At 38.3% G+C, this 14,489-nt stretch overlaps 1 protein-coding gene across 5 annotated transcripts in view; it reads left to right on the top strand.

Annotated features, from left to right (window-relative positions):
• Window positions 1-14,489, top strand: part of RIMKLB (ribosomal modification protein rimK like family member B) — an 80,104-nt gene that overhangs the window by 47,222 nt on the left and 18,393 nt on the right. For all 5 annotated transcript variants that reach the window (XM_082738303.1, XM_082738304.1, XM_082738301.1 and 2 more), the window contains 3 exons: window positions 7,465-7,695; window positions 10,699-10,785; window positions 12,729-12,932. In XM_082738303.1, coding sequence (XP_082594429.1) covers window positions 7,465-7,695; window positions 10,699-10,785; window positions 12,729-12,932 — 522 coding nt within the window. The remainder of the gene's footprint in view (window positions 1-7,464; window positions 7,696-10,698; window positions 10,786-12,728; window positions 12,933-14,489) is intronic.

Below are 14,489 nucleotides of genomic sequence, written 5' to 3' on the forward strand. Positions count from 1 at the left end.
AGCTCTGTCAAATAAATAAATAAAATCTTAAAAAAAAAAAAAAAAAGAAGAAGATGGGAAAAAAATATCAGTCAGAAAAGAACCAATTTCTTGTTTCCTGAGGACAAAAACACTAGTGCCCCCCTCCCCACCAAAAAAACTGCTAGTACTTACTCTTATTGGTATAGCCAAATTCTACTCTCAGAAAAGACAGGTTTACATTAGAGCTACATAAGAGATTCTCCACTTAATTTTTAGCAAGGAGATTGTTAATATCCCAAAAGAATCATTCAGCTTGGAAAATAATCAGCCCATAACACCTTTTCACAAAAACAGTAGGCTTTTAATATGTAACAGACTTTGAAAAAAAAATTTTTTTTCATCATAAGTATACTTTTTACTATCACCTTTTTCCCTGTCCCTTACCTGCCCACCCTTCTGGTAACCATCAGTTTGTTATCCATAGTTGAGAGTCTCTTTGTCTCTTTTTTTCCTTTGCTCATTTGTTTTGTTTCTTAAATTCCACATATGAGTGAGATCATATGATATTTCTTTCTCTGACTGACTCAACTTCATTTAGCATAATACTCTCTGGTTCCATCCATGTCATTGTGAATGGCAAGATTTCATTCTTTTTTATGGCTGAATAATAACTCATTTTATATATATGCCACATCTTCTGTAGCCATTCATCTATCATTGGACACTGGGGCTGCTTTCATAGTTCAGCTATTGTAAATAGTGCTCCAATAAACAGAGGGGTGCATGTATCCCTTTGAATTACTGTTGTTGAATTTTTTGGTAAATACCCTGTCTATACAATTCTGGATCATAGGGTACTTCCATTTTTACCTTTTGAGGAACCTCCATATTGTTTCCCACAGCAGTTGCACCAATTTGCACTCCCACCAACAGTGCAAGAGTGTTCTTTTTTCTCAAAATCTATGCCAACACTTTTTTCTACTTTTTTTTTTTTTTTAAGTAGGCCCCATACCCAGCATAGAGCTCACTGTAGGGCTTGACCTCATGACCCTGAGATCAAGACCTAAGCTGAGATCAGGAGTTGGGTACTTAACTGACTGAGCCACCCTGGTGCCCTTACACAATAAATTTATCTCAAAAATAGAGGAATTTTGCTTTTCTAAGATTCACTTATTATGGGCTGTTAATGCTTGATCATGCACTTAATCTAAAATATAAACTCTGAAGTACTTGTACTGAAATGTTCATCCCAGTCCAAAATAAAATTAGATGAACAGTTTCACAAGGTGAGGTTTAAGATAAGTAAAAAAGGTAATATATTTCTGAGAAAGTGGAGTCAAATTGAGTGGTAGCACATTCATCTGCACTACCTGTTATATAATGAGTGTAGTAGAACTGTGGGGAAAATTCTACACATTTACATGCATGTATGTACTGAATAACAGGGATCTTATATTTCAGTTTTATAAGCTCTACATCAAAGATAATGGTAGCTTTTGCTAATAGTGCCCAAGAGATGAGTAACATTTAAGGCAGAGCTGTGAGAGAAGTTGCTTTGCCTTTTTGGGCTCACATTGATTTGTACCTGCCCTTCTTTCTAGCCTTGGTTCATCTTCCACTTGTCTAAAATAATGAAGTGTTTGTTTCTGATAATAAGAGATGATGAATTTCTGTTCATCAGTAATACCCCATAGTGTAGTATGCAGATCTGCACTTTGGGTAAAGTACTCCCATACTCCCAAGTTTTGGTGGCAACAGATAGGTGGTTTCTATTGGTGGTGTGGACTAAGCGAGGGAGTATCTCCATTGCTTTCTTTAACTTTTATGTGTATTTTGAGAGAGAGAGAATGCACAAGGGAAGGGGAGAGAGTCCTAGCAAATTTTGTGCTAAGCCTGACTTGGGGCTCGATCTCATGACCCAGAGATCACAACCTGAACTGAAACCAAGTTGACTGCTTAAGCAATTGTGCCAGCCAGGTGCCCTGAATTTACCACATTTCTTAAAAGTGCAGTTTAGGGAAATGCGATGAAAATGTAATGATGGTTGAATTTTTCTTTTGGCAATTGACAATATCTTTTTCTGATCACTCAAACTTCTTAGCATTCAGCCTTCCTATTTCTTCTGTTTTATTTAATGAATTTGATCATTCTCTCCTGATTATACTGACCTTTCTCGTTTTTCACAGTATTACTTAAAAGTAGATTTTCCTAGGGGCACCTGGGTGGCTTAGTGGTGAAGCATCTGCCTTCAGCTCAGGTCGTGATCCCAGGGTCCTGGGATCAAGCCCTACATCGGGCTCCTTGCTGTGTGGGAATCCTGCTTCTCCCTCTCCCAGTCCAACTGCTTGTGTTCTCTCTGGCTGTCTCTCTCCCTTTCAAATAAAATCTTTTTCTTTTTTTTTTTTAAGATTTTCCTAGTTTTTTGGCTGATTTTTCCCCCTTAGGTTTTCAGTTCCTTTTCCTGACTTTTATTGAATCTACCAAATCTTGGTCTTAGGTTTCTTCACCCCCCCCACCCTTTTCAGCCTATATATCCATTTCTTTGGCTATTATATTGTGGGCAAATTCCAGTAAACAGACAAATAAGTAAGTATGCTCACATGTATACATACTCCACATTACCAATATGAATTATGTACACATACATATGTATAATTTTAACACACACTTCTGCCTACAGAATAGTTCTACTTTGATGTCCTCATGTTATCACCAAAATCTTTTATATCTGAATTCAGCATCTTTTGCCCTAAAATGGTTTTTCTTTTTTAAATTTCCCATTCTTCATGTCCTAGTTTAAAAACTTGTAACTCCCAGTCTGGTCATTAAGTTTCTTCTGACTTAAAAAAAATGCTTTTTACATTTGCCTTTTGATGCAAGTCACTGAGAAAACCTAAGAAATGGAGAAGTGCAGGGGTGCCTGGGTGGCTCAGTCAGTTAAGCGCCTCTCTCTCTCTCTCTCTCTCTCTCTTTTTGTTAAGCCTCTGACTCTTGATTTCTGCTCAGGTTGTGATTTTGGGATCATGACACTATGTCTCAAATAAATAAAAAACATTTTTTTTTTTTTTTTAATGAGAAAGTGTGGGATTGCAGAAAACTGTGGTGCCAATCTCAAGATACTTGTAGCAGTACTATGAACAGTTACAAGAATCCCTGAATACACTGACAAAACCTCACATCTCCTGATGACTACCTACCTATGGTGCAGCTGACCCTGGAGGATAATGACTTCTACTTCTCTTTGACCTTTAAATTTTTGTGTAATTCTCTATTGGTGGTAGATTTTCAGAATTGAACCCTGCTGGTAAGGGAGTGTGGGAAATGCTTCTAGATCCTGCCATATTGAGAAGGATTAAAAGGTAGGATAGGGGCACCTGGGTGGCTCAGTCATTAAGCATCTGCCTTTGGCTCAGGTCATGAGATCCCAGGGTCCTGGGTTGGAGCCCCAAATCGGGCTCTCTGCTCAGCAGGAAGTCTACTTCTCCCTCTCCCACTCCACCAGCTTGTGTTCCTTCTCTTACTGTGTCTCTGTCTGTTAAATGGGTAAATAGAATTTTTTTAAAAGTGGGGGGCGGATAGTGTGAAGTATCAGCAGGTAGTATGCAGCGCATACCCTCAGTTCCTTTAGAACAAATATAAATTCTTTAGCTTAGAATTTTGTATCTAGCAATTCCAGATCTGAGTAGTTACCTGAATGAAACAAAATCACTGCCTTGAAGATTTATCTGCATGCCCCGTGTTCAGTGCATTATTATTTATGATAGGTAAAACAGGAATAACCTAAGTGTCCATTGACAGATGAATGAATAAAGAAAATGTGATATATATGTACATATATTTGAATATTATTCAGCCATTAAAAAGAATGAAATTCTGCCACTTGTGACAATATAGAGGACCTTGCAGGTATTATACTAAGAGAAATAAGTCACACAGGGAAAGGCAGATGCTGTACAATCTTAAATGTGAAATCAAAAAAAAGCTGAACTCATATGTACAGATCATAGATACAGAAAACAGTTTGGTTGTTGTCAGTGGTGGGTAGTGGGATGGGGGAAATGGGAAATGATGATCAAACGGTACAGACTTCCAAGTTATAAGTAAATCTTAGGGATGTAGTGTTCAACTTGGTGACTGACTAACGATACAGTAATGTATATTTTTTTTTTAAAGAGAGCATGGGTGGGGAGGTGCAGAAGGGAACGGAGGGGTGCCTGGGTGGCTCAGTGGGTTAAAGCCTCTGCCTTTGGCTCAGGTCATGATCTCAAGGTCCTGGGATCAAGCACCACATCAGGCTCTCTGCTCAGCATGGAGCCTGCTTCCTCCTCTCTCTGCCTGCGTCTCTTCCTACTTGTGATCTCTGTCTGTCAGATAAATAAATAAAATCTTTAAAAAAAAAAAAAAGGAAGGGAAGGGAGAGAAATAGAGAATCTTAAGCCGACTCCACACCCACTGTAAACCCTGACACAGGACTCAGTCTCACAACCCTGGGGTTAAGACCTGAGCTGAAATTAAGAGTTGGTCGCTCAACAGACTAAGTCATGCAGAGACTCCTATATTGTATATTTTAATGTTGCTAAGAGAGTAGATCTGATCACAGAAAATTTGTAATTGTGAGGTGATAGATGCAGTTATCATTTCCCAATGTATTTCATGTAGTAAATCATTCTTTTGTACACCTAAAACTTATACAGTATTATGTGGCAGTGATACCTTAATAAAAACCTGGGGCTTTTCATGTTTGACACCTTAAATGACCAGCCTTATTTTTTACATTCTGTCAGTAAAAATTGTAGTTGTTGTTTTTTAAAAAGATTTATTTATTTGACAGTCAGAGATCACAAGTAGGCAGAGAAGCAGGCAGAGAGAGGGGGAGAAGCAGGCTTCCTGCGGAGCCCAATGGAGGACTCGATCCCAGGACCTTGAGATCATGACCTGAGCCAAAGACAGGGGCTTTAACCCACTGAGCCACCCAGGTGCTCCTGTAAAAATTGTAGTTGAACCATGTATTTTTCTTACTGATCTTTTACTCTGTGACTTCCAGCTCACGTAATGTGAAGTTTTCTTCCTCTTTTCTTTAAACACACACATACCTAACTCAGGTGTTAATCTACTTTTCTCTCCTATATCAGAACTTCCACATTTAAAAGTGTCTCTCCCACTAGAGTGGATTCTTCTAAGAATAAGGATCTGCCTTATTTGCCAATCTATTTCAAATCTTTACAAAATAATCTGACACACAGTAATTGCTTAATAGTAAGTGAATGAGTAAGATATTGGTTATATGGTTTATCTCTGAAAGGATAGAATTCCAGTTAATTCACTAAAAAGAGAAGGAAATAAAACTTTAAATGTACTGACAGAGGAAGAGGTCTCTGATATAATTTTGAGTGATGAGAGAGAGTAAAATATCTTAAATATTTTTCTATACTTAGCAGTGGGAAAAATATATACCACTGTTAACACTGAGTACCGGGGCACCGGGGTGGCTCAGTGGGTTAAAGCTGCTGCCTTCCGTTCAGGCCATGATCCCAGGACCCCAGGATCCTGGGATCAAGCCTCGCATTGGGCTCTCTGCTCAGCGGGGAGGCTGTTTCCCCCTCTCTGTCTCTGCCAGCCTCTTTGCCTACTTGTGATCTCTATCAAATAAATAAAATCTTTAAAAAACAAAACAAAACACTGAGTACCTAGGATGTTGATTGGGAGCTAAATACATTATATATTTTTTGTATTTGAATGTTTTAAAACAAGCATACTATTTTTTAATGCAAACAGGTTTTTTTTTAAGACTTGATAATTTTTTTTTAAGATTTTATTTTTTTATTTGACAGACAGAGATCACAGGTAGGCAGAGAGGCAGGCAGAGAGAGAGAGAGGAGGAAGCAGGCTCCCTGCGGAGCAGAGAGTCCGATGTGGGGCTTGATCCTAGGACCCCGGGATCATGACCTGAGCCGAAGACAGAGGGTTTAACCCACTGAGCCACCCAGGCACCGCAAGACTTTATAATTTTTAAGTAATCTTATACCCAACTTAGGGCTCAGACTTACAACCTGGAGAACAAGGGTTACATGCAGTCCCAAGGAGACTCCTGGGCTCCCAGGTTTTGGATTTTTTTTTTTTTTAAGATTTTATTTATTTATTTGACAGAGAGAGATCACAGTAGGCAGAGAGAGAGAGGGGAGGAAGCAGGCTCCCTGCTGAGCAGAGAGCCCGACATGGGACTTGATCCCAGGACCCTGAGATCATGACCTGAGCCGAAGGCAGCGGCTTAACCCACTGAGCCACCCAGGTGCCCTTGGATTTTTTTTTTAAAGAATACATTTTAACAGGTGTTGAATAAAATGCAACACCTAGGTATAAATTCATAACAAAAACCATAAAAGAAGGCAACTTCCTTATTTTTTGCTTTATCTAAAATGAACACATAAAATTAATAGAGTTAATTTAATGTTAGCATACAGTGTCGTATTAATTTCAGATGTATAGTGTAGTGCTTCAATTCCATACATCGATTTGCCTTTTTTTAATATATTTTCTTAAGATTTTATTTATTTATTTGACAGAGATCACAAGTAGGCAGAGAGGCAGGCAGATGTTGGGCTCTGTCCCAGGACCCTGAGATCATGACCCAAGCCAAAGGCAGAGGCTTAACCCACTTAGCCACCCAGGCACCCCCTTTTTAAGTATTTATAAGTAATTTCTAGTCGCAGCATTGGGGCTGGAACCTACAACCCTGAGATCGAGTCACAGGCTGTACCAACTGAGCCAGCCAGGTGTCCCAAGATTTGCTTTTTAAACATTCAAGTGCCAGTTTTCACTACTACTACTACTACTACTACTACTACTACTACTACTTCTTCTTCTTCTTCTTCTTCTTTCTTCTTTCTTCTTCTTCTTTTCATCATCATCAAGATTTTATTTATTTATTTGACAGGGAGAGATCACAGGTAGGCAGAGAGGCAGGCAGAGGGTGGGGAGAAGCAGGCTCCCCACTGTGCAGGGAGCCCGATATGGCACTTGATCCCAGGATCCTGAGATCATGACCTGAGCTGAAGGCAGAGGCTTAACCTGCTGAGCCACCCAGGCGCCCCCCCAACTTTTTTTTTAAATTCAGCATATATATCTGGACTTTATTTTTTGTCTCTGAACATAGAGATTATGACGGTCTTTTTAGTTTTATTAAGTAAGCTCTACACTTGATGTGGGGCCTTGAATGCATGATTCTGAGATCAAGAGTCCCAGGCTCTACCACCTGAGCCAGCCAGGTGCCCCATGACTTTTTTTTAAAGGCTTTTTGGGGTTTCATTTTATTGACACATACTAATTTAATCACTGCAGGAATTTTTCTCAAGTTTTCTTTTTTCTTGTAAAGAATATAGGGAATAGACGTCTTGTTCCAGTGAAATCTTAACAAAATTGTACTTTTAGTTTTGTGATCCAAACTCTTAAATATTTTGGTATATTCCCTTTTAATAATCTTGGCTTCATTCCTATGTATTTCAGGTCTTCGGATCAATGGAGAACTAATAACTGCCTATCCCCAAGTGGTGGTAGTGAGAGTACCAACCCCTTGGGTGCAAAGTGATAGTGACATAACTGTTTTGCGCCATTTAGAGAAGATGGGATGTCGGTTGATGAACCGACCTCAAGCCATCCTGAACTGTGTTAATAAATTTTGGACTTTTCAAGAGTTGGCTGGCCATGGTGTTCCTCTGCCAGATACTTTCTCTTATGGTAAGTGCACTAATAAGAATTTATAGCCCAAGTTTTACACCACTTATAGTTCCGAAAGCTGTACTAAATTAATAGGGTTATGTGATATAAGGAAATTGTGAACATGAAGGAATTTCTTACAGAAATAGCTTTCAGTCTTAACAAACTGGGCCCAAGAATTATATATTCTGTGTTAAGATTTAATTCCATGATATTGTAGAGTGGATTTAGTAAACTGTTTGTAAAGGGCCAAATAGTAAATATTTTGCACTTTCTGGGCTGTAAGTTCTCTCTTGTGGCCCTCAGTAATGCTGTTATAGTGTGAAAGCTGTGCTCCAATAAAACTTCATTAAAAAAAATAAAAGACACTGGACCAAATCTGTCTTAAAGGCCTTAGTTTGCCAATGCCATGGTAAAAGATAATACAATTTGGTGACATCTCTGTTTAATGTCTGATTATATTTATCAGCATTTTCATGATAATTCTTCAAAAATTGTTTTCTTTTAAGAAAATGACAGTATTCTAGATATACTTGAAAACCAGTGCTCCAAAACTGTCTATGGTAAAGGTAAAGGGTCTTTCTTTTTTTTTTTAAAGACCAACATGCTGTGTTTCAGTACTTCTTCTTTTTTTTTTTTTATAAAGATTTTGTTTATTTATTTGACAGAGAGAGACACAGTGAGAGAGGGAACACAAGCAGGGGGAATGGGAGTGGAAGAAGGAGAAGCAGGCTTCCCGCTGAGCAGGGAGCCCGATGCGGGGCTTGATCCCAGGACCCTGGTATCATGATCTGAGCCGAAGGCAGCTGCTTAACAACTGAGCCATCAAGGTGCCCCTTTGGTTCAGTACTCTTATGAAATAAGATAAAAATGTCTGAGCAATGCAAGATGGCTATACAAGCTTCCAGTGCTACTCTTTTCATATTTATCTGGTCACATATCAGTAGTGGAGAAGTTACAAGCAGGCACAGGTTACCGGACACTTTTGAGTAGCACTGCCATAAATAATACTATGTTAGTATATTTCCTATCTGTCCATTTCTTTTGTTTGGAAAGGATCAGACTTGCTATAAATTATCACAATTTTCCATAAAGACAATTCTTCAAATAAATGTTCAGTAGTGTTCTTGGAGAGTTAATGAGGCCTCTTTAAAAAAAAAAAAAAAGATTTATTTATGAGTGAGAGAACATGCACACGCACGCACGTGTGGGGAGGAGCCGTTGGAAAGGGATGTGCAAATTCTGCACTGAGTTTGGAGCCCGACACAGGGCTCAGTCTCATGACCCTGAGATTGTGACCTGAGCCAAAATTTAGAGTTAGACATTTAACTGAGTGAGTCACTCAGGGGCCCCAACTTAAATATTTTATAGAAAGGAGCTCCCCAAGTCTGTATGGCATGTGTGGATATAGTTGATGATTTTAGCAATTGCACAAGAAGAGACAATATGAATAGTTTGAGAATTCTGTCAGATGCTTTTGGGATCTAGCTTATATTAGGGGTCTATACTTTGGATTTCAGGAAAGTGGAAAGGAGAAAAGGATTAAACAAATTAACAAATGTTACTTATACTCTAATGTTGAAGGTTTAAAATTAGGGGACAGAATCATCTTAATGTCTCTAAGCTGCAAATGTATGATATTACAGTTGATTAATGAACTTTTTCTGGGTTAAATTCTTTTATATTACCATGCTGAGTTTTTATAGCTGTAGTTCATTTTTGCTCTAATCTTGTTACTGTATCATTTGTTTTTAGGCAATAAAAACAGTAAAGGATAAAACTTAACTCATGGGTACTGGGTGACTCAGTGTAGAAAGAACTCTGATTAATGGAGATAAGAAAAATTAATTTGTATGTTTCATGAGAGGGAGAGAACACAGGTAGCATCAACCTTGGATAAGTCTTGTAAACAGACTTAGTCTTCTGTTTCTTAATCTAAACTGGGCAACGAGTACACTGAAGAAGAACTTGGTGCTTCTGTTATCTTGTGTAGCGGAAGAATAAGGGATAAAAATATAAAATACTGTATAGAATTAGGTAACTGAGTGGAAAGATAATTAATTTTTTAAGTTTGATATTAGAATATTTATAGTTTAAGATAGCTTTCATCTTTTTTTTTTTTTAAATAAGTGTGGGTTTTTTTTTTTTTAAGGATTTTATTTATTTATTAGACACAGAGATCACAAGTAGGCAAAGAGGGAAGCAGGCTCTCCACTGAGCAGAGAGCCTGATGCAGGGCTCGATCCCAGGACCCTGAGATCATGACCTGAACCGAAGGCAGAGGTTTAACCCACTGAGCCACCCAGGCGCCCCCTTTCATCCATTTTAAAAGGGGTTATTTTAAACTAGTATTTAACTGTTCTTACAGCTTTTTTTTCTTTTTTAATACCTATTTATTTATTGATTTGACAGGGAAAGAGAGAGGGATCACAAGTAGGCAGAGAGAGAGGGGGAAGCAGGCTCCCCGCCAAGCAGAGAGCTGGATGCGGGGCTCGATCCCAGGACCCTGAGGTCACAACCTGAGGCAAAGGCAGAGGCTTTAACCCACTGAGCCACCCAGGCACCCCTCCTTACAGCTTTTTAAAGTAGGCTCCATGATGTGCATGGGGCTTGAATTCAGAACTGTGAGATCATGAGGTCAAGACCTGACCTGAGATCGAGAGTTGGATGTTTAACTGCCTGAGCCACCCAGGCAGTTTTAACTTTTCTTTTAAAAAAAAATATATTTTGTTCATTTATTAGCGTGTGAGAGAGAACGAGAGTGAGTAGTTGGGAGAGGGAGGAGCAGACTCCCAACTGAGCAGGGAGCCTGATGCAGGGCTCAGGCTCATGTCCTGAACCGAAGGCAGATGCTCAACTGACTGAGCCACCCAGGTGCCCTAGGCACCTGTCAACTTTTAATAACTTTCTTAGCCATCAGGTTCTTAATCTTCTACCTTCTCTGTGTTGCTTACTTTAGTATAGATAAAACTTATCACAAAACACCTGTGTTACTGTTCTTAATTTCTTTTTTGTTCAAACCAGGCGGTCATGAAAATTTTGCTAAAATGATTGATGAAGCAGAAGTACTGGAGTTTCCAATGGTAGTGAAGAATACACGAGGTCATAGAGGTGTGTATGAATTGTTCCTATGGTACATCATTTTGAAATTACTCTTGAGAATTAATAATGAGGTTGGTTATACAAAACAAAACAAATTTTTCTTAATCTGATCAATGCTATTATTATTTTCTTTGTATTTCCTCATGGTTATTGACTAGACAGTCTTACCAGTTGAAATATATAGCTTTTGAAGGACTTCGGGAGAATAAAAGGAAATTGTTGGTGCATGGTACTTCAGGCTTCTGGAAGTCTGTTTTGGCTAGAAGCGATTTCTATTCATTTAGTGGTTGTCCTGTAGATTTTAAGGTGCATATTTAATTTAGACCAACTTTCAAATTATATCTTTATCTTCCTCTTTAATAATGCAAGGACCTTAGATCACTAATTCCAGTGATCCCTGTCCCAATTTATATAGCTTAAAAACTTAAGTATATAAAGTAAAGCTATGAAGCTACAGAAGAAAGTATATAAAGATATCTTAATGACTTCAAGTAAGGATTTACTATTTTTTAAATTTATTTGACAGAGAGAGATCAAGTAAGCAGAGAGGCAGGCAGAGAGAGAGAGAGAGAGGGAAGCAGGCTCCCCGCCGAGCAGAGAGCCCGATGCTGGACTCATTCGCAGAGCCCTGAGACAAAGACAGAGAGCACAAGTAGGCAGAGAGAGAGGAGGAAGAAGGCTTCCCGCTGAGCAGAGAACCTGATGTGAGGCTTGATCCCGTGACCCTGAGATCATGACCTGAGCTGAAGGCAGAGGTTTTAACCCACTGAGCCACCCAGGTGCCCCCAGAGTAAGGATTTCTTAAGGCATAAAATTTTCATGAATCCAAGTACTTCATAAAGCTTAATGCCTTGACAGTATGGCAGCCAAGAAGTCTTAGGGCTCCACAGAGAGGCTCCAGTGAACACAGAAGCTGCATGATCTCTTATGAATTAGCCTCAGAAGTCATACAGAAAAGGTTCTGCTGTGTTCCGTTGTTTGAAGCAATCACAGGCCCTCCTTGATTCAAAGGGACAAAGATTCCCCCCTCTTCTTCGTGGGAAGAATGTCAAAGGATTCATACCCTTTTTTTTTTTTTAAAGGATTTTATTTATTTATTTATTTATTTATTTATTTATTTATTTGATAGAGAGAGAGAGAGCACACGATCTTAAGCGGGCACTGGGACAGAGGAAGAGAGGGGTATAATGCAGGGCTGATCCTAGGATTCTAGCATCATGATCTGTGTTGAAGGTAGATACTTAACTGACTTAGCCACACAAGTGCCCCACACCTGTGTTTGAAAAACAGCCACTTGTGGGCACCTGGGTGGCTCAATGGGTTAAGCCTCTGTCTTTGGCTCAGGTCATGATCTCAGGGTCCTGGGATTGAGTCCTGCATCAGGCTCTCTGCTCAGCAGGGAGCCTACTTCTCCTCTCTGCCTCTCTGCCTACTTGTGATCTCTCTCTCTGTCAAATAAATAAATGAAATCTTTAAAAAGAAAAAAAAGCCAGCCACTTGCTTTGGCACCAGAATTGACAAATACAGTAATGGAATTGACTAGTGAATTCAGAAATAAAACTAGGTATGTAGTAACATACTGCTATTTTTTTCTATGCAAATGTTATATATATTTATAATAATATATGACTCATTTTTACTCAGAGGGCAATGTTATGCTAATAAATTAGGCTGGAATTATTGGCTGACCTGGAGGAATATAAATGTTAGACCCCTGCTTTATGACATATACCAAAATAAACTCTAGATTACTGTAGGAATTAAGGTAGTGGTAGGAGAGAATTAACTTTATACACATTTTTGCATTGTTTCACTCATTACCATAACTGTTACTTAGGTTAAAAGATAATAGATTCTGAAAGAGCAGGTTGAGACTCAAGAAAATGCAGGTGGTGCACATCAACTGTGAGTAGTTTCACTTACATATATTTTTTATTCTTTTTCAACCACAGGCAAAGCGGTTTTCTTGGCTCGAGATAAGCACCATTTGGCTGATCTAAGCCATCTTATTCGCCATGAAGCTCCATACCTGTTCCAGAAGTATGTTAAGGAGTCTCATGGACGGGATGTGCGTGTCATTGTTGTGGGAGGCCGTGTGGTTGGCACCATGTTACGTTGTTCAACAGATGGAAGGATGCAAAGCAACTGCTCACTAGGTAAAAACAGTACAGGTGTCTTTCTCGTATATATAATACTATAGCTTCTCCAATGAGTATTCATATGTAACTACAGGTAACTTAAGGTAAACTTAAGATAAGCTTAAGTTTAAAAACATTAACTTTCACTTGTAACTATGATCAGTAGTTATAATATAATTATATTATTATATGAATATAATAAATGTACTTTTGAGTTTTCTAATAATAAAATTGGTTTTCTCTGAAACATAAATTTGCTTTTTACCCATGCTCAATTTGTAACCCAGTTCACACTTGTATGAAATGTCTGACCAGAGTTAAAGATTCCATCTGGTGATAATATTTAATTTGCATGTAATTGTAGTTCACTCAGGCTGGGTCCTAACCTGTTTTACCCATTGGTCAAAAGAAGATTACTGCTTTTGATTACTTTACTGTGTATTTTCTTGATGTCTTATTGTTAAAGTACCTTAGAACTTAGTCTGGGTGTTTTTCCTGTGTATTTCATTTCCTTAGTCATCTGACTTGGATCGTGACCTTAAATACTATCTGTGTTGTTATTTTCAAATTTATATCTCCATGTTGGGCTTTCTTTCTGAACTCCAAGTACATAAAAATAGCTGCCTGTTCAGTTTTCTACCAGTAGTTGTATAACACAATCCTGTCCAAAAGTGTACTCCTCATATAAACTCCCCCTCACAGTGTATTTCATTCCCAGTTTTCTCCTTATCATTTAACAACAACTCTGTCTCTCCAATTTAGACCAAAATCCTTAGTCTTCAAATCTTATACCACAAATCAAAACTGTCAGATTTCAATTTCTTTATTTCTACTCTCAAAGTGTATCCAAATCTGACAATTTCTCATTATTTCTGCCGTTAATATTGTCTTACCATACTTGGATTACTTGTAGTAGCCCCTAATTGGTTGTTTTGCTTCCAACCTTATTCTCTTACAGTCTAACACCGCAGTAATGTGATAGATCTTTTTAAAATACATCTCAAGCCAAGCTTTGTTTAAAATCCTCCAGTGGTTCCTTGTTTCATTCAAAGTACAGTAGTCTATAGTGGTCTTACAGTAGATTAACAATCCCTGCATGATTTGACCCCTGGTTATTACTGAGATCTACAGCTACAGCCGTAAATCTCAGAAACATAATGTTGAGTCAAGAAATGAAAGTCTTAGAAGAGAATACCTATAGTATTCCATTTATATGAAATTTACATAGTCAGGTGTAAAGAAAAACAATACTGACAAGTGTGAAATTCAGCATAGTGCCATGGAATAGGAGCACAGGGAATTTGAAAGGTAATCGTGATATAAAGCCTCTTTTGTACTCTTGAAAAAATAATTTCTGCCTCCTGGCATTAGTTCTTCATATCCCATTTTCCGTCCCATCATATTATGCTTATTAGCAGCTACAGAGCTGAATGACATCTTTTCATTTCTGGGACATCTTTACCTTCTTACTATTCTACCGTGAAATTTAATTAACAATTTTTATCCTTTAAGCAAAGAAATAACAAAGGTAAGTTAATTATATATTAAGTAATACTTTTAAAATTTTGAAGTAAC

The sequence above is a fragment of the Mustela nivalis genome (assembly GCF_964662115.1).
Source record: "Mustela nivalis genome assembly, chromosome: 7".
NCBI classification, from domain to species: domain Eukaryota; kingdom Metazoa; phylum Chordata; class Mammalia; order Carnivora; family Mustelidae; genus Mustela; species Mustela nivalis.